The sequence below is a fragment of the Aureobasidium namibiae genome (assembly GCF_000721765.1).
Source record: "Aureobasidium namibiae CBS 147.97 unplaced genomic scaffold scaffold_12, whole genome shotgun sequence".
NCBI classification, from domain to species: domain Eukaryota; kingdom Fungi; phylum Ascomycota; class Dothideomycetes; order Dothideales; family Saccotheciaceae; genus Aureobasidium; species Aureobasidium namibiae.
In genome coordinates, this window is record NW_013581197.1 from 543,338 (window position 1) to 561,291 (window position 17,954).

The 17,954-nt window shown below is 51.3% G+C and overlaps 10 protein-coding genes across 10 annotated transcripts; 5 read left to right on the forward strand and 5 right to left on the reverse strand.

Moving 5' to 3' along the window:
- Positions 1–103: 103 nt before the first annotated feature.
- Positions 104–1,153, forward strand: M436DRAFT_50534 (uncharacterized protein; the record flags this gene model as incomplete). Its single annotated transcript, XM_013570405.1, has 1 exon — positions 104–1,153. A coding segment is annotated over one exon (1,050 nt), but the record flags the coding sequence as incomplete, so codon positions are not given.
- A 1,210-nt stretch (positions 1,154–2,363) lies between these two features.
- On the forward strand, positions 2,364–3,491 carry M436DRAFT_74163 (mitochondrial carrier; the record flags this gene model as incomplete). Its single annotated transcript, XM_013570581.1, has 4 exons — positions 2,364–2,687; positions 2,747–3,025; positions 3,076–3,212; positions 3,266–3,491. 4 exons carry the CDS (start codon positions 2,364–2,366, stop codon positions 3,489–3,491), a joined length of 966 nt encoding a protein of 321 aa, XP_013426035.1.
- A 502-nt stretch (positions 3,492–3,993) lies between these two features.
- Positions 3,994–6,557, reverse strand: M436DRAFT_65236 (uncharacterized protein; the record flags this gene model as incomplete). The annotated part of the gene is made up of 5 exons (XM_013570489.1): positions 3,994–4,025; positions 4,119–5,758; positions 5,808–6,122; positions 6,217–6,304; positions 6,356–6,557. The coding sequence occupies 5 exons, from the start codon at positions 6,555–6,557 to the stop codon at positions 3,994–3,996; spliced, it is 2,277 nt and encodes a 758-aa protein (XP_013425943.1).
- Positions 6,558–6,836: 279 nt separating this feature from the next.
- Positions 6,837–7,476, reverse strand: M436DRAFT_83359 (NADH-ubiquinone oxidoreductase 21.3 kDa subunit; the record flags this gene model as incomplete). Its single annotated transcript, XM_013570582.1, has 2 exons — positions 6,837–6,861; positions 6,917–7,476. The coding sequence occupies 2 exons, from the start codon at positions 7,474–7,476 to the stop codon at positions 6,837–6,839; spliced, it is 585 nt and encodes a 194-aa protein (XP_013426036.1).
- A 277-nt stretch (positions 7,477–7,753) lies between these two features.
- M436DRAFT_50322 (Nucleotidylyl transferase) lies at positions 7,754–8,656 on the forward strand (the record flags this gene model as incomplete). Its single annotated transcript, XM_013570364.1, has 1 exon — positions 7,754–8,656. The coding sequence occupies one exon, from the start codon at positions 7,754–7,756 to the stop codon at positions 8,654–8,656; it is 903 nt and encodes a 300-aa protein (XP_013425818.1).
- A 332-nt stretch (positions 8,657–8,988) lies between these two features.
- Positions 8,989–9,557, reverse strand: M436DRAFT_83361 (dynein light chain, cytosolic; the record flags this gene model as incomplete). Its single annotated transcript, XM_013570583.1, has 4 exons — positions 8,989–9,267; positions 9,322–9,396; positions 9,454–9,492; positions 9,546–9,557. The coding sequence occupies 4 exons, from the start codon at positions 9,555–9,557 to the stop codon at positions 8,989–8,991; spliced, it is 405 nt and encodes a 134-aa protein (XP_013426037.1).
- Positions 9,558–10,362: 805 nt separating this feature from the next.
- On the forward strand, positions 10,363–10,817 carry M436DRAFT_74167 (vacuolar transporter chaperone 1; the record flags this gene model as incomplete). Its single annotated transcript, XM_013570584.1, has 2 exons — positions 10,363–10,396; positions 10,465–10,817. 2 exons carry the CDS (start codon positions 10,363–10,365, stop codon positions 10,815–10,817), a joined length of 387 nt encoding a protein of 128 aa, XP_013426038.1.
- A 329-nt stretch (positions 10,818–11,146) lies between these two features.
- M436DRAFT_50450 (sphingolipid delta4-desaturase) lies at positions 11,147–12,324 on the reverse strand (the record flags this gene model as incomplete). The annotated part of the gene is made up of 3 exons (XM_013570393.1): positions 11,147–11,815; positions 11,867–12,145; positions 12,202–12,324. 3 exons carry the CDS (start codon positions 12,322–12,324, stop codon positions 11,147–11,149), a joined length of 1,071 nt encoding a protein of 356 aa, XP_013425847.1.
- Positions 12,325–13,627: 1,303 nt separating this feature from the next.
- M436DRAFT_50189 (uncharacterized protein) lies at positions 13,628–16,258 on the forward strand (the record flags this gene model as incomplete). The annotated part of the gene is made up of 2 exons (XM_013570347.1): positions 13,628–15,694; positions 15,830–16,258. 2 exons carry the CDS (start codon positions 13,628–13,630, stop codon positions 16,256–16,258), a joined length of 2,496 nt encoding a protein of 831 aa, XP_013425801.1.
- A 193-nt stretch (positions 16,259–16,451) lies between these two features.
- On the reverse strand, positions 16,452–17,641 carry M436DRAFT_50630 (uncharacterized protein; the record flags this gene model as incomplete). Its single annotated transcript, XM_013570423.1, has 2 exons — positions 16,452–17,507; positions 17,567–17,641. 2 exons carry the CDS (start codon positions 17,639–17,641, stop codon positions 16,452–16,454), a joined length of 1,131 nt encoding a protein of 376 aa, XP_013425877.1.
- Between the last annotated feature and the right edge of the window lie 313 nt (positions 17,642–17,954).

Consider the following 17,954-nt stretch of genomic DNA (forward strand, 5'->3'; position numbering starts at 1 on the left):
GCGGATCTCCAATCCCATCTTCTTTCTGCTTTTTCAGACCCGTACATTGACACAATCCTCAGCCAGATATCGTATCCATCATTATGGCACCCAAGAAAAAACAGTAGAACGCACCGCCGCGTCCACGAGGCCAAAGCGAACTCCCAAACCAACCACCGTTGCTGCACCTTCGGCTCCTGCTCCAAAACCCAAGAAGAAGATCACTGCCACCAACAAGAAAGCCGCTCCAAAGAAGTCAGTCACAGGCTCCAAAGTCAGGAAGCTTTCCCGTCCTAAGAGGACTCCCAAAAAGGCAGTTCCTAAAAAGGATGCTTCCAAGAAATCCGCTCCCAAGAAAGCTGCCTCCAAACCAGCCGTTCCAACGTACGAGAAGTGGGTCGTCAAAGCCGATGGCAGCAATCCACTGGGTCCCGCAGCTCAAAAGAAGATCGACGACAGAAAAGCAGCTGAAAAGGTGCACAAAGCCATGTACAGTGCAATCGATGCCCGATACACTCTTGATTTCATCAAATCTCTGAGAACCAGGTACTCGAACGGCAGGGCTGTGGGCGCTTTCAGAGACATCGACAGCTTCGAAGCCTTTCTCGAATGGAGCAAGGAAGTCGACGAGCAAGCATGGGAGATAGCCCACAAGCAAAAGATTGGTTCCATTGAAAGCCAATACACTTCAAAACAAGCTGATAAAATGATCGAAGAAATGCATGAGAAGCAGAGCAGGGGTGAGATCCCTCATATCAGCCACATGACGGATTTCTTGTACTGGAAGGAGATTGAGAAGGAGCGAGAGAGGATCGTTGAAGAGTACAGGGTCAAGGAATTCAGACAGCAGCAACAAAAGGGGAATGGAAATGGAAATGGAAATGGCAAAGGGAACAGAAACGCAAACGTCAGTGCCATCAGCTCCCCGGTCAAGAAAGCGCAGAACACCATCGTTAATGCGAGTCCAGTGAAGAGAGTCCAGGAAGCGGTTACTGGAGGCAGCAAGAGCAAGCCTAACAGTCCTCAGAAGAGGCCAAACAGTCCACAGAAGAAGATGAACAGTAATGACAGCGGATACCAGGCTGATAATGAGCAGCAGGGTGTTATGAGTAGGACCTGGGAGCTTGCTGCTAATGCTGTCGAGGCCATGAGGAGTGCGGTCGTCCCGGAGTAGTTGGGGGATCTCTCTTGTTACCGTTTCATTGATTATGTTGGAGTTGGTCTGTTTGGTTAATAAGTTCGTGTAATACTTTTGGCACATCCGCGAGAGTCCTTTAATCCTTTCTTCCATACCTAGCCTCCCTGTGAAGCTGGGAGATGGGAACCCTGGGTCATGAACTTTGGTGTGTGAAAGAGTATTCCTCTTTTCGATGATGTTGAGTTGAGGTCCCAAGTCATGGATGGCTTGCAGCCTGTACACTGAGATCTAGCCATCCGGAGGCCTCATGGAGACATCAATGCCAGAAGAAGCAAACACAGGAGCATCGGAAAGGAACAAGCTGAGTTCAAAGCCGAAGGGAGATGATACAGCTCCTCCGCACTTTGATGGTCAGCAACCCGTATGCACCCGAGAAAGCCGATGAGTACCCCACAGGATCTCCACAGATGGCGTTCAAGGTTTGAGGCAGGATGAGAGATGTCGTGTGCAATTGATGCTGTACAAGAGGAGACGGGTGTCTGGAGAGAGCTGGCAAACAAGTAGGGGCTCACAAGACGCGGGATCAGATGTTACACCAAGAGGACATTTGATCTGTTTGCATGCCGATGCCGATGAGTGGAGGACGAGCCATGTCGGGCAGTCGGTCACTAGTGCTCGTGATTTGTGGCTCTTGTACAGCGTGACTACTCATCATCTCGTCAGCCCCTGGCAACTGTCTCGGCTTCGAGCGATGAAGGCTTGTAAAGAGGCGGACCAGTAGCACTTGTCTTTCGAGGTGCTACCCGTTGATAAGCAGGAGAGAAGGCCGAGGGACGAGAAAGAGTGACTGGGCAAGAAACTAGCGCGACCCACGTTCATTCGGGATTAAGTCGTAACAGCGCAGCAACGAACCTGAATCAACCGCCTCTCTAGTCATCACAACCGCGCCCTCTTCTCGTGGACCAATGCCTTGTCCTCACGCTCGTTATCACTCAGCTATCTACCTATCCTAAGAACTTTCTCCTCGGCCTCTCCCCGACGTGTTTTCAGCATTGCGACTTGGCGTTACTCGCCAACACCGTCATTCTCCTGCGAGTACCACCAAGACAGTCGGCACACACAAGAGCGCGATAGGATAGGCCTTTGAATCTTCGACGCGTCTCCGACTTGGTCTCCTCCGAGCTCGTCGCCTCTACTTGGGCACGCAAATCTCGACTACCCCGAGGAGATTTTACCTGTATTCTCAATGGCCGGATCTGGAGTAACACCGTCTAAGCCGTGGGACGGTACGAAAGAATGGCTGTCACAACCGGTAGTCGCATCCTTCATTGCTGGAGGTATGGCCGGCGCCGTGTCACGAACAGTCGTGTCGCCGCTTGAGCGCCTGAAGATCCTCTTTCAGATTCAGAGCGTTGGCCGCGAAGAATATAAAATGTCAATAGGCAAGGCTCTAGGCAAGATGTGGCGCGAAGAAGGCTTCCGTGGCTTCATGGCAGGCAATGGCACAAACTGCATTCGCATCGTCCCTTATTCGGCTGTGCAGTTTGGCAGTTACAATTTTTACAAGCGTGTATGCATTGCGCCTTCAGCTCTTGTACATGAACGCCGTCAATGGCTGACCCATTCTAGTTCTTTGAGGATACCCCTGGTGCACCTCTAAGTGCTCTCCAGCGCCTGTCGTGTGGTGCCATCGCTGGTATCACCTCAGTGACGTTAACCTACCCACTCGATATCGTCCGAACACGACTCTCAATCCAGTCAGCCTCATTCGCAGGGCTAGAAAAAGCAGAAGCTGGAAAAAAACTACCAGGCATGTGGCCGACACTGGTCAAGATGTACAAAACAGAAGGCGGCTTCTTCGCTCTCTACCGCGGTATAGTCCCAACGGTCGCTGGTGTTGCGCCATACGTAAGGGGATTCTATTATTTGACTCCAATCCGAGAGCTGACTGTTGCCAGGTTGGATTAAATTTCATGGTCTACGAATCTGTTCGTGAAGCATTTACGCCAGAGGGCTCGGACAACCCAAGTTCTATTGGAAAGTTGGGTGCGGGTGCCATTTCAGGAGCCGTAGCGCAAACATGCACATATCCTTTGTGAGTTTCGTCAAGGTGGAATCCAATGAGATGATACTGATCAACATCCGCAGTGACTTGCTTCGACGCAGATTTCAGATCAACACCATGTCAGGAATGGGCTACCAGTACAAATCCATCTTCGACGCCGTCAGAGTTATTGTCAAGCATGAAGGTATCAAGGGTTTGTACAAGGGTATTGCACCTAACCTCCTCAAGGTCGCTCCTAGTATGGCTAGCAGTTGGCTGAGTTTCGAGCTCACACGCGATTTCTTCGTTGGTCTCAAACCAGAAGTCTGAGAGATAACATACATGACCTCTTCTTCTTGTTGTATCTCCTTTCGCCCGTTCATAACACTTTTTTGACGGCTCGGTCTAGATGGAGGGCTACATCATAAAATGCATGATGAAAAATGATTGCCATATTTGATTGGGTTTTGTCTTTCTGTTGTTCATTACAGAGACCCACGGCGTCTCGGGACATAAGTATTTCCTGATCCTCAGGCATCGCACGGAGTTTTGGGCGCATGGCGGGCAAAAGGGACTTGATGTATTTGACCTAGATGTGCAAGGCAGAGCAATGTAGTTATCGGCGCAAAGCCTTGAGATGTACTTGACGTGTCGAGTAGGCATTTTGTGGCATGTAAAGAGATATGTCACGCGGTCAGCTACAAAACTGCACAGTCTTTTTTAGCAAAAAGTGCACCCGTCGAGAGCCACGATGTCATCGACTCTCTATGGACATAGCTATCGGGGGCAATCAACCGGACCGGCTAAATTACAGGTGCTACCACTGCTTCAATCAAGATTGCTCAGCCTCAACTCGACCAAACACTTCAAAGCAACGCAATTCAATTCAAGCTAACAGACATTACAAAGACCCTGACCCTCAACGTCTGATACTGCGCCGAGAGCTTGAGAACATACCAGGTCTCGAGCCGAACAGCTCCGTTGACAAGCCCCTTGACGATGTTGAGCCCCCCTTAACGCCCCGTATGTTGCTGAGTGTTCGATCATATGTTAGTCCTCTTCTTGAATGAGGTATGTTGATGCTCGATGCCAACGATGGAACCTTCGAAGGTAATGGTTGAGGTCGACCGGAGTAGAAGGATGAATGCATTGTCCCGCGTCTCGAATCATCTACTAGCATTGAGCCTTCACGCAGGTCACGTCTCACGAAAAGACCATTGGGATCTCTTGGAGCTCGGTTCGTGAGTTTCTTTTGACGATCGTCAAACATCGCGTCAACTTCGTAACCATAATCACGACCGTTCTGTGGACGTTCAACGAAAGAGAGACCGTTCATTGTTTGGGACCTTGATTGAAAGCTGCTTTGTACAGGTCTCTGAGGCGGTGCCATCCTGAAACTTGGTATGGTCTGCTGATTAGAATGAGACACCATAGGAGAAGAGATAGGGTAGCGTCTGGAGCTACGATTTTGGTCTGCTCGGAAGAAAGGGCTGCTCACTGAGGTATCATTTGACTGTTGGAGAACGCTGACCTGCTGTGGAGATGGAGTATGAGGTCTATTCCTCTGTCGATCGTATAGCGTTTGGAATGCGTTCTGTTGAGTCTGTGATCCGCGATATGGCGACTGATACGGCCTTGGCAAGACACGTTGAGCAGACGGACGCTCAAAAGATTGTTGTTGATCATAGTTTGTACGTGAATCTCGAGCCCGCGGCGAGTACTGATTAGTCGCCGAGTAAGCGCCATACGGCTCTTGCAGCTCATGGAATGTGCTGCGTGAGTCGTATGCAGTATCTCCTCCAGTTGCATATTGCTGAGCAGACAGCACATGCGCTGAAAGTGGTTCAGATGTGATGAAGTTGGATCTCGAGATGTCATCGATGCTATCGACTGGCTGAATCTTACTCTTTTGCTGCTTAGGCGCTTCGAAGGGGATGGACGGGTCGAAGTCTGAGTCTTCCGGCTGTAAAGCACCGCTCATATAAAGGCGATCGTCAGACGTAACGGCAGGATTGTGGACGGCTCCAGTACGATCCCATGGCTCCCAGTTTTGTCGTTGAGTGTATGTTAACTGAGAACCGATGCTTATACCGTCATCATGGTGTATATTGGTCGTTCGCTGACTGTTGCTTTGATATGGCGTAGGATATGGTTGAAAATGTCTGCTCCTCGAAGGGACGGTGCCGGTGATTGATGATGCAGGTGGAAGTCTTATCCCAGGCCGCTTCTGCACTGCTGAGCCTTTGGACGGGCTTTTTATGTTATTCGGCTCATAGCGATACTCGTCAACTTTGCGTTTCTTGCTTTCGGGTCTCTGGAGATCATCTTCTACATCTTGCACAATGTTAGAACAAACGTTCGCCAAAGGGTTTTGTTGCTTACGAGCTCTTGAAGAGTCCCCCCGCATGGTGGTACTCGAAACACTCGGGATATAGTCGTCCACGGTTCTCGGGTTGGCTCGATCAACGCGGTCGCTACGTTGAGTGTGTCCAGTAGATGCGTCGTCCTTATACAAGCGGGGAGAATGGAAAGTGTAATCGGTTTGAGGAGGATGATGACCAAGTCGTCTTAGGTCTTCATTGCGGCGATCTAGCTCTCTAATCGTCTCTGTCAGATAACGCTAAATCCAAACCTCAGGAGACTTACCGTTTGACCAGGGCGAACTGCTGGAGGTAGTGCTTGATTTCAGGCTCTTTGGCTTTGTATTTTCTCTCTGCTTCTTCCGCTAACGTTATCCGCTCGGTTAGCGTCTGGATCTCTGTCTCGGCTTCCGTCTTTTCCAGCTTGAGCTTGTCTGTCTGGTCCTTGAGATGGGAGTGCGCCGTCTGCAGATTGCGAAATCTGGTGGCGACAGCAATACCGTATGTAACAAGACCAAGGAATTGAAACTTGATCAATATTAGTCGAAACTCGCACATGGATTTGGGTTTGATGACATACCCGAAGCGCGTCCATGCCACCCTATTTGGTATCGAGAGCTACTGGTGGACACTGGAAGAAATGATGAGGAATTTCGGCATCGTATTGGCCTTTGGCGAAGCCACTGATGGCATACATCTGCTTGAGCGCACGGTTGTTCTGCCTATTGCCACAGACAGGACAGACGGCGCGAGGAGCTTGTCCGGCAGGATGGAACGGAGGAGCTGTCGACGGCATGAGGAACGACCTTGGGAGGGAGAGTGCTCATCACGTACCTCCACCCTCGAGGTGTTTCGCACATATCAGATGTGCGCATTCGGTCATCCAAAGTTTCGCGACTGGTTTGCGGCCGCCTTCGAGTTCTTTGACGTCCTGTACAGGACTGGAAATGTCACGAATGGATTCATGGCAGATGTTGCAGCTGAAGATAAGGTCAAGCGGCTGAAGAGGCTTCATCAGGTCAGCTTCGGTGGCCATCATGCTCGGGTGTAGTCGCGGTCGAAGCAAATTGAGCGGTGTGAAAGATTTGGAGGCTCAAGGGTCACAGACGCACCTGCCTGACTTGGAGCAGATGCGAACAAAATTTGGGAAAGTGCCCGCCTACTTTGTATGCGCTTTCAACACCACGTGCCAGAGTTTGTCACAATCAAGACTTGACCTCCTACAAAGTCAAGCGGGTACTTAGAAAAGGCTTTGTTTCAATGCATGTCGGATTTGAAGCGTCTAAAGAAGGGGAAATATACATGTTCGGTGCATCTACTCGAACGTTCTGCAAGAGTAGCTGGAGACGAGTCAGTATATCAGCGGTGCATGACGAGAGGTATCGAATAACATACTTTGTGCTGTAAGCCTGCTCCTTGAGCATCTCGTAGCGCTTGGGAGTGGATGAGGGGTATCTTGAGGTAGGGAAAGGAGGCAGTCCGTTAGGGCCCAGCACGCTGAGACCAGCCTTGTTGTCCTTCTGGAAGAAGGCCGAGAGACCCTTCTCGCCCTCCTCCTTCAACGAGACCAATTGCTTGGCGCCAGCATCGCCAATTTGCAGTACGCTCTCCTTGGGGTTTTGTGCACTTCCAACAGTCAAAAGACCGACAACGTCGGGCTGTTTGACGACGCTGAGCTTGGGGTATTGTCTGCGGACGTCGCGCTTCCAGTAGGGGTTCTCGGCAAGATCAGCGGCGGGAACAGTGGTCGGGTCGTCGTAGAGCTTGGGATCTACGGCACCAGGGGAGGGCAAGCGGTATTGAGGGTTGAGAGGAATACCCGAGGAGCGCTTGGGGTCGACAGCGAAGAAGTCGCCGATGCGCTTCCAGATGCCCGTGGGTTGTACTGTGTATTTCTTGTAGGCGGCGTGTTTACCAGCAGCCGAAGAGGCCAACTTCTTGAGCTCGGCGACCATTGTGTATGTGGATTGGGAGTGCGACTCGACTGTTCAAAGACGACGATGAATTGACGACGGCGAGCTTGGCCGCGATGTTCAAATGCCTTGATCGGGATTGGATGCCCCCGGTTGTCCGTGCACTCACTCACTTCGCTCACGCGTCAACCACAAAACAACTACGGTACCCGTGAACTCGTCATGTCTTGACTCGAATCGAATCCTGTACAAGAGACAGAGTCTCCACTGCATCTCCTCGAGTATCCGCGAACATCGAGCGATAGTTGCATCACCCATCATGACCACAACGAAAAGTTCTTTGCGTAGCATCTTGCCGCAACTCGAGACGGCCCTCAAGTCTTTCCAATCATCTGATTTCAAGTTCCGCATTGTCCGAAGTATCAACCCTTCTTCTTCAAATCCGCCCTCTCCAAAGACTCTGTTCATCCTCGATTCATCGTTCAATCCACCTTCCAAGGCCCACCTGGCTCTTGCCAGATCTGCTCTGCACTCTTCTTCAACCCAACAGCATCAATCTCCATTCAGATTGCTACTCCTCTTCAGCACTCACAATGCTGACAAGGCTCCCTCCGCGGCCTCTTTTCCCCAACGTCTGGCTCTCATGACCATCTTTGCTGAGGACTTGCTGAGGGATCTCCAAACTGTGGCCAACCACAAAGATTATGTGCTGCCAGCAATTGACATTGGCTTGACCACCGCTCCTTACTACACCGATAAGAGCTTGGCCATCTCGAAAGAGGGCGCTGAGCGTTATCCAGACTCTCCCAGACATGTGCATCTTTTGGGCTTTGACACTATTACCCGCTTCTTCGCTGCCAAGTACTATCCCAACTTCGATCCGCCATTTTCGGCACTCATCCCTTACTTTGACGAGGGTCACCGACTGCGTGTGACTCTTCGACCCTCAGATGAGTACGGCACATTGGAGTCACAGCAGGAGTTTATCAATTCGTTGGCTAGAGGTGACATGGAGTCGGACGGAGGCAAACGGGAATGGGCTTCCCAAATTGAGGTTGTACATGCAGAGGAAGGTGTCGGCGTCAGTAGCACGAGAGTCAGAAAGGCGGCCAAGCAACAAGACTGGGACGAGGTCCAACAGCTTTGCACCGAGGGGGTTGCACAGGCTGTGAGAGAGGATACCATCTATGAAAGTGACGATAAAGGTGCCAAAATGGCCTAGTTATTGCTCTCGAGAATTCACAATCAATGAGGACAAGTGTAGAGCTGGATTGGTGAATTTTGAAGCTGTCCTTCTGAAGTTCTCTTGTTATATGCCATTGGCTTTTCTGAGATATTTACACCGTCATCGGGCGTGTAAGGACGAGTCGAGTTGACTCCCGCGGGACGCTTCGCGCATGTGTACCGTGACAGCCAACGCGAGCGGGAGTCCAGCCTTGTGATTCGTATGTTCGTGTCCTTGATACCATTTACAGAGGAGGGTTGAGGTGGGAGCGAGTTCAGGCGCATCGATGTCGAGGCATCTCGAGCGTGATGGCCAGAAGAGAGCGTTGCTCAGTTGGCAACCCACATGACGCAGACGACAACATCCATACCCTTGGCCTCACCGCCCTCGTACTTGTAGTTCCAGATGCCGTCCTTCTCGGTGTTCCAGTATGCGCCAGTGGCCGAGTGCATTCCGCGGCGACCAACGGTGGCGGTGGTGGGAGCTGTAGCGGCGTCGGAGCCAGCGGGACGTGGGTCGGTCAAGTGCTGGATGATGGTGGAGTTTACGGCAAACTTGTACTGGACCTCGCCCTTTGATTCGGAGATGAGAGCGGTCAGGATGGATTTCTGCAGAGCGTGTCAGAGAGCGAATGGTGTGGCGTTTGGAAGAGCGAGGCATACAATGATATCGGAGTTCCATTGCTCGGTTTGGGCGTGGTTGTATGTGGTAGCGCTGCTGAAAGCGTTGGTGCAAGCCTGAGGATTGTCAGTAAGGTATGTATGGCCTCTCGGTATTGCGATCGGAGGGCATACGTCGGCAGCAATCTGGCTGAGGCGGGTTTCGGTGACTGGCTAAAGAGCAAAGTCAGTTGGGCAACGTCGCGGGCGGGATAAGCATGGCGTACGCAGGTGGACATTATGATGGCGATCGCAATTGCGATAGAGGTTGGTTCGAAGTAGTGTTGAGTAAGTGGAAGCTTTCAATAAGGCACGGGGGCTTTTGATGCGAGAGAAATGGTATGCGACAGTGACTTGAGTTGGAGTGGTTGGGTTTGTTTACTACTTGTGTGATGACGCTGAGGCCATGGCTGCCACGCAGCCACGCAGCGGAACACTGCTGCTGGTCCGAGCGTCAGTATTCATGACCTTCTGTTTGCCATGTGCAAGTGACTCTTGCCCGTTGACATGCTCTGAGACTGTACATGAGCAGAAACTATTCACACGTCTTATACCAACCGGCTTGCTTGCGCTTCACTAGATCACGCATTGAGCGACCGAAAATGTTCCTCGTGTCTTCATGCTGTGTCTCTAAATAACGTTCAAGCTGCGAGAACGTCTGGGGTTGAACGAGCATCCGAGCAGCGATTTACGAATGAGCGCGTAAAATGTGGCTAACACCACCCAGTGCAGCAGAGCTTGAGCTAGGCAGGTACAAGGTGAGTACCAAATATATGAGCACTGGGAGAAGACGCCTTGGTCTTTTGATATGGCGACTAGGAAAATCAGGCATGTCGCTCAATGCAAAGGATCCTGACCAATCACGCGGCGCACGTGTCAGTTCTCCGTTCAGCGTCATGCTCGAGCATTTCACTGCATCAACTGATTGCATCTTTTTTCTTCGCCAGTCGCTCTGATACTCCAGCAATCCATTGACGGCCCTCTGCTGTACCGCTCACAACTCTTGCTGCCAATCCGTCCCCTCAATCGCCTCACATCGTCATCATGTCTTCGCAACCACTCCTCCAAACAGCACCTGGTACACACCCTCTCCTCGAAGCTTCCCGTGTCCCGACGACCTCGAATACTGACCCAATCTCTTCACAGGCAAGCGCATCGCCCTGCCCACTCGTGTCGAGCCCAAGGTCTTCTTCGCCAACGAGCGTACTTTCCTCAGCTGGCTTAACTTTACCGTCATCCTGGGCGGTCTCGCCGTCGGTCTCCTCAACTTCGGTGACAAGGTCGGTCAGATCTCTGCTGGTCTGTTCACCTTGGTCGCCATGGCCACCATGATCTACGCTCTGGTCACCTTCCACTGGAGAGCAAAGAGCATCCGTATGAGAGGTCAGAGCGGCTTCGACGACCGCTTCGGTCCCACTGTCCTGGCCATTGCCCTGCTGGCCGCTGTCATTGTCAACTTTGTCCTACGTGTCACTGGAGCTGGTGGTAGCCACAAGTGAGAGTCTCGACTACCTGCGGAAGCAATCAAAACAACAATCACCACAATATAGACTGGCCAACGAGTTGCAATCCGGTCGTTGGCCCATCACCGCGCGGTTCTATGTATCGTTAGGATGTTTACACTGAGATTCCCCGAGCAATTTTTCGGCGTTAAAGGACGGGGTTTTGCATGTATCAGCCAGCAAGCAGAGTAAAACAATGTACATAATCACACGATAGGGACGTTGGATACCGTCTTTGGATAAAGTCATACTCTAAGATTTCGTTATTCACTCGTCTCTATCATCTAGAAACTTGGGTCGGGCCACAAAGAGAGCCAGAAAGCAGGTCAGTTTTGGATCTCTTCTTCCTTCCAAGCACCGACTTTTCTTCCGCCCTCCTTGCGCTTGACTCTGCACCACAGGCCAACTTCCTTGTCCAAGATGAACTGCCAGATGACACCAACCCAGCTACGGTGGTAGGGCAGGTCCTGGTAGAACTCCTTGGCAATCTCGTTGACCTTCCAGAGTCTGGTCCAGGGAATGGCAGGGAAGTCGTGGTGCTCATTGTGCAGGCCGACATTGTAGGTCAGGAGATTGAGAGGTCCGTAGTACGAGAAAGTCTCGGGAATCGGGATGTGCTGCTTCGGGTCGCGCGCCTGCTTATTCTCAATGGCAGCACGGTCGAAGACGTAGTGCTCGGCGATAAAGTGGCCAGCCACGGGGTGCAGAGATCCGGCCAGGAAACTGCTCAAGATGAAGTAGCCCACAGCTTTGCCGCCCCATGATTGGATAAGGACATAATCGAACAGTAGTTGAACGACAACGTTGAGTGCGTGGATCTTGGTCAAAGGGATCTGGTAGACCATCATGGGTCGTAGAGCGTAGAACAGGATCTGGAAGGTACAGAAGAATGCCTTGCCGGCGATGGAGTCGAGGAAGAAAGCTTCAAAGGCAGTAGGCAAGTCGGTATCGAGGCCATCGACGCCGAGCGATTTGTGGTGAGTCAAGTGGTAGGGCTGGACAGATGTCAGTGCTTGCTCGAATTGCAAGTGTTCACGGAAACGTACTCTGAAAGAGGCCGAGTAGGGAATGCCGATTGGCAAGTTCGCAACGATAGCGAGAAGACGGTTCGCCAGACCAGATTTGAATGCAAGGTTGTGTGAGATTTCATGGATGGCCAGGAAGAGATTCTGGTTGGCAGTTGCGCCAATGATGTAGGCGGTGAGCCAGAAGCGCCAGGACCAGAAAGGAGTGTTGCTGAGGAGGTAGGCGCAGGTGCATTGAAGACCTACCACGGCGAGGACAAGTGGAATGGTCAAGGGCTCGGGTCCGCACAGTTTGAGCACCTATGGGTGGCAAGTCAGCTTGGTCCGCTGGGTTGGCGTTCGAGAGTAGCGATTACCTCGGGGTGAGCCTTGATGATGGCCATGCGACGGGAACGGTGAGGCTCCTCTGTGTAGGCCCAGAAGAATTGGTCATCCTGACCCTGGTGCTTGATGGGTGCCGGGTCGGTCGAGCTCTTCATGCTGGCACGGAGTGTGGGTGACTGCTCGCCCGCGAGCGTCGTGGTGTTAGCCATGGTGCTGGAGGCCATGGTTTGAATGACAGGAACGAGTGGATTGGTCGATGGCACGAGAAATCAAACACGAAGCATCTTTCGACTTTTAACAACCGACAGTGCTCCGCCTCGCTCGCCTGCCCTGTGGACAAGGACCCCCGTAAAGTTCCACCTTTCTCAAGGGACCTCCTGAGATCACCCGGTCGAGACCTGCCCGCCTATTCGCCGCAAACTCTAATTCTTGCCGGAGGTACGACCCTGTTTGAAACACGTCATGCTCATAGTGTTGCCATCCACCAGTCGAGTTGGTCACACGTGCGACAGAGACTTGGATAAGCTTGCAGACTGACGCTTCCGAGGTTCTTCTCGGGTCTGTGGCCCTGATGCGGCGCTGAGGGTGACAATGGCCAAATTGCGAGTGTGCAAGCTGGCGAAGCTGTTTTCTCACCACCTTCGACAGTCGTCGAAAATGAGAAGTTCTCAAAACTTTACGACAGAGCAGTGAAACATGGAACGAATCGAAAAGTGTGCGCTCTCTACATTCTGTAACATCTTCTCGCCAATTGAGCATACTAGGTCAGCATCCAACCATAGAGACGTTGGCAACTAAGCACGAAACGTTGAGAACACGTGTGACTTGGCAGGCGTGCTAATCACATCAGGGACATCTCAAGGGCACGCAACTATCTCGACGTCGTCCAAGATATACACTCTCTAATCTTGTGACTGGTCAGTCGGTGAAAGTGCGCAGTGCTACCAGAAAAGCGCGTACGACTGGCCCACTTCGTAATGTCCTGATACATACGGCTCCTTCGCGTTACTTGATTACCATCAAGCATGCATGTCCAATAACGGCAGGGCGAACACTACACCAGCCTGGCGTTCAACCTCTCCGCGAGACGCTGCCATGGCAGATATTACGCCACAACACGATGCAGAAGAGGCAGACGCACCAAATCTCGGAACCGGTCCATCTGCAAAAGATCTGCACCATCATGAGCCAACGCATGACAGCGAACCATGCCAACTTCCGCAGGGAGTAGAGGCACATGATGTTTTGGAAACTTCGGGCATCACTGCCATGAATCATGCTGACAAAGACCACGACGGACATGCGAAGATCGAGTTCGCCTCCATGCTCAATCTTGATGGAGCGGCAGCGCAGGATGTGCCCACGGAAGATGTAGAGCATTCTGTCAACAAAAGTGTCGATGAGCAACCAAAGAAACCTTCACAGAACCCGGATCAGCAGCAACCGTCTCTTCACAGAATGCACAAGTTCACGCTGTACGAGACGAATGCTCGATATTGGATAACTGGCTCGGATATCACAGACAAGTATTACAAGCTGCTGAAGATCGATCGCACCGCGCCCCCGGGCCAACTATCTGTCTTCGAGGACGAGATTGTGTACAGCAAAAAGGAAGTCACACAACTCCTTACGACGATTGACGATGGAAACAAGGCCACTGGAGGGCTGCGTGTTAAGTGTAGTTTCTGGGGCATTCTAGGCTTCATCAGGTTCACCGACTCATACTACGTCTTGCTTATCACCAAGCGACAGCAGGTTGCAATGATCGGTGGTCACTACGTCTACCAGGTTGACGGCACCGAACTGTTCCCCCTTACCATCGGTGCTGGCTCCCGCTTTACACGGGAACGAAACGCCGAAGAAGGTCGCTTCTTGGGTATTCTGAACAATCTCGATCTTACACGCTCGTTCTACTTCAGCTATTCATACGACATCACTCGCACACTGCAATACAACATCACTCGACAGCGGAACGCCCTCAACCAAGGCATACAGCAGCCTAGCCGTGACTACAACGACATGTTCGTCTGGAACCATCATCTTCTAAGTCCGGCAGTCAAACACCTCAAGAATGCTTTCGACTGGTGTCTACCGATCATCCATGGTTTCATCGATCAGTCGTCTCTCGACGTGTTTGGACGCACAATTTACATTACTGTTATCGGGCGGCGATCACGCTTTTTCGCTGGTGCACGCTTCCTCAAGCGTGGAGCCAACGACATGGGGTTCGTGGCCAATGATGTAGAAACCGAACAGATAGTCTCGGAGATGCTTACAACCTCGTTTCATGCTCCCGGACCCAGGATGTTCTCAAATCCCAACTACACTTCATACGTTCACCACAGGGGCAGTATCCCCCTCTACTGGACTCAGGACAATAGTGGTGTCTCGCCAAAACCAGACATAGACGTCAACATGTCAGATCCATTCTATACCCCAGCGGCGATGCATTTCGACAACCTCTTCCAACGATACGGATGCCCCATCTATGTATTGAACCTGATAAAGTCTCGCGAGAGGACACCGCGAGAGTCGAAGCTCCTCACAGAGTTTCAGAATGCTCTGGCATATCTCAACCAATTTTTGCCCGACGACAAAAAGATACAGTACAAGGCTTTCGATATGAGTCGGGCTGCAAAGACAAGAGGAGGAGACGTCATAGGTACGCTCGAAGTGATTGCAGAGGAGATCATGCAGCAAACCGGATTCTTCCACAACGGCGAATCAGAAGATGGAACGTCCCAAGTTCAGAATGGCGTGGCTCGAACAAATTGCATCGACTGTCTGGACCGTACCAACGCAGCCCAATTCGTCATTGGGAAGCGCGCCCTTGGACATCAGCTACGAGCACTAGGTGTGATACCGACTGCAGATATGGAGTATGACTCCGACGCGGTGAACGTCTTTACACACATGTTCCATGACCACGGTGATACCATAGCCATCCAATACGGCGGGTCTCATCTGGTCAACACCATGGCTACATATAGAAAGATTAATCACTGGCACAGTCAATCGAGAGATATGGTGGAAAGTTTCAAACGATACTATCACAACTCGTTCCTCGACTCCCAACGGCAAGAAGCATACAACTTGTTCCTCGGTAACTATATCTGGGCACAAGGTCAGCCCATGCTATGGGATCTTTCTACAGATTATTATCTGCATCACACAGATCCGAAGAAATGGCTGGACCGTCCTCGCAAGGATTACATCAATTGGTTCACACCAGAGCATCTTGAGGAACGAACATTGCCACCGACGGCTCAGTGCAGTCAAAGTACAAAACAAAGCCAAGGTCCGGCAGAATACGACGACTATTGGTTAGAGTACTACAGACCTCTCGCAGTGTCGTCCTTTGTCAAGGTCTACTCTTACAAGATGAACACAAACCATCGCTTCCTACCCGAAAGGCCAAGCAAAGATGCAAGGTACGATTTCAGTCCATTCACACCTCGCATCGACCTCAGCAGAAACTCGCCCGAATCACCAGAGAAGAAGCCTCCGCGTAAAGGCGTGACTATCGTAGACCCGCAAGACGAAACCGAGGAACGAGGACATCAGCAACCAGGCAAGAGTGCAGCGGTGACAACGATCCCGGAGAGCATCCTGCGAGACACCACAGCAGAACGCACTTCAGCGGACCCAGAAAACCAGAAGACGGTCACAATTGCGGACAAAGCTACTGTGGCGCAGTCGACTCTCAACAACATCTACGATCACTCGCTCAACCCTTCAGTCACCGTCGAAGAGATGAACGAATACGAACGATACATTTCACACCCGACTAAGATCCCGTTGGTCGTATCGACCGAGCTACCACCGGAGACCACGCTGAATCTGGACTTCGTAGACTATGTCAACAGCGGCAAAGCAGGTGTTGATTCTGGTGACGAAGGTAGTAATGGTGTACTCGAGCCCAGCGATGAGGACTTGGCCGAATTTGCCGATTTCTTGACAGTCAGAGAAGATCCGCTGACTGTTTGGGAAGAAGACGGTGGGAAGAAGAGATACAAGGCGTATCGGCAGTGGCTTAAAGGCAAGAGCTTGTTCAAGCAGAGCAAGATGGACCCAGAGTACCGACAGTGAGATTCATAACTTGTATTTCAGTATATTTGATGCTGTATAATCAAGCATGCAACGGAAGCAAATGAAAGAATTACAAGTTTCAACCCAGGCTATTTGCTAGTGTCTATCAAATTCAACCTTTCATCATGAAATTGACAGTTTCATCTGGAGTAGGTATTGAGACCTGATAAAGCTGGCGATGGAGGTAGATCAACTATCCCAAGTTATGGTTCTGGTAAGCCTGGCGTGCGACGGGCGAGGGATAGAACTTGTCAGATGCAGTCTCAGAAATGTCATCCTTGACGGTTGGTGATTCCATGACAGGATCGATGTACTCCTGTCTAAGCCTGGCCTCAACTCCAGGAGTCACAGGGTTGGTCAAAGCTGCATTGAACATGTCGAGGCGGAATGAAGAGTCATGACCAGAGGGAGGTGTGACACGGGCGTTGCGGTATGTGTTCTCCAGCTTGGCTGGTGCACAGGTGTTGAAGACGTCAGGACTTGGGATAGGGTTGTAGCCGTTGAAGGATGTAGAGTATCTGTTGTCGTCGACGTGTTCTGGCTTGACACTGTCGTTGTGCTCGCGGGTATAGGGAACAGAAGTGTTTGCAGGACCGTAGGCGCGGAAGTTGGCAAGATGAGTTGATGTGTGCTGGCCGCTTCCATAGCCATAGTCATTGCATTGCGGACCAATTGCCATATGAGGTAGGCGGATGTATGGAGTTGTGTGATGAGCAGCCGCAACAGAGGGGATGTTTCCAGGTCCTAGAGCGCCTTCCGTGCCGATGGGCATCTCCTGAGTTTGAAGATCGGAACGAGAATCTTTGATCTCGCTCTTCGGTGCGCGGCCATACTCATCAAGTCCGGCTTTGGCCATGTTCGTGTCGTCCTGCTCATCGATACCCTCTTCCTTCTTGCCCCAGAATCCGTCCTCCTCACTCTTGATCATTTCAGTGTCTTCATCCTTGATCAATGTACCGTCCTCATTCTTGATCATCGATCCCTCCTCACGCTTGATGCGCATCAGGCGTGCCCGAAGGCGTTGCATCAGTGGCACATCGTCCAGAGACTCGTCGTCGTCATCTTCTTCGCCATCAAAGTTGTACATCTTGTCCTTGGCTTTGAACGGATTGAGTCGGCGCTTTCGGTCCTTTTCTCTGAAGCCTTCTCTGCTAGACTCTGCTTCCAGTGCTTGACGAAGACGCATCAAGCGCATGCGAGCAGCCGGAGCCTTGATCTGGAAGTAGGAAGCGACCTCATGGAAGTCGACCTGGGACGTGGTCAGTAAGATAGTTAACGTAGTCAAGGTGCAGACATGGCAGAACCCACCGTACTGAAATTTGAATGCTTGAAGCAGATGTACAAGAATCGCAGGTTGAGTTCCGTGTCAATCTTTGCAGGCATCTTGTCGCTGGTGAACTCTAGGTTATGAATTTGTGTACGCAATATCGATAACGATCGTAGAATTCGACCAAGGAGCCTGCTCTTAAGTAGATATTGCTAGATCCAATCAGGAAAGGGATTTTGCCAGAACATTCGTTCCTTGTCTGATGAACAATGGAACAGCGGTTGGACAAGCTTGTACAAGTCTGCAAAGGCCTCAATCACTGGCCCCTCGACCGAGTTGGGCGACTTCAGCAAGTCGATGTATCTGGCCAACTGGAATGAAGACATTGCTCAGATCTTCTTGCAGCACAAACAAACATATGCGAGTCGG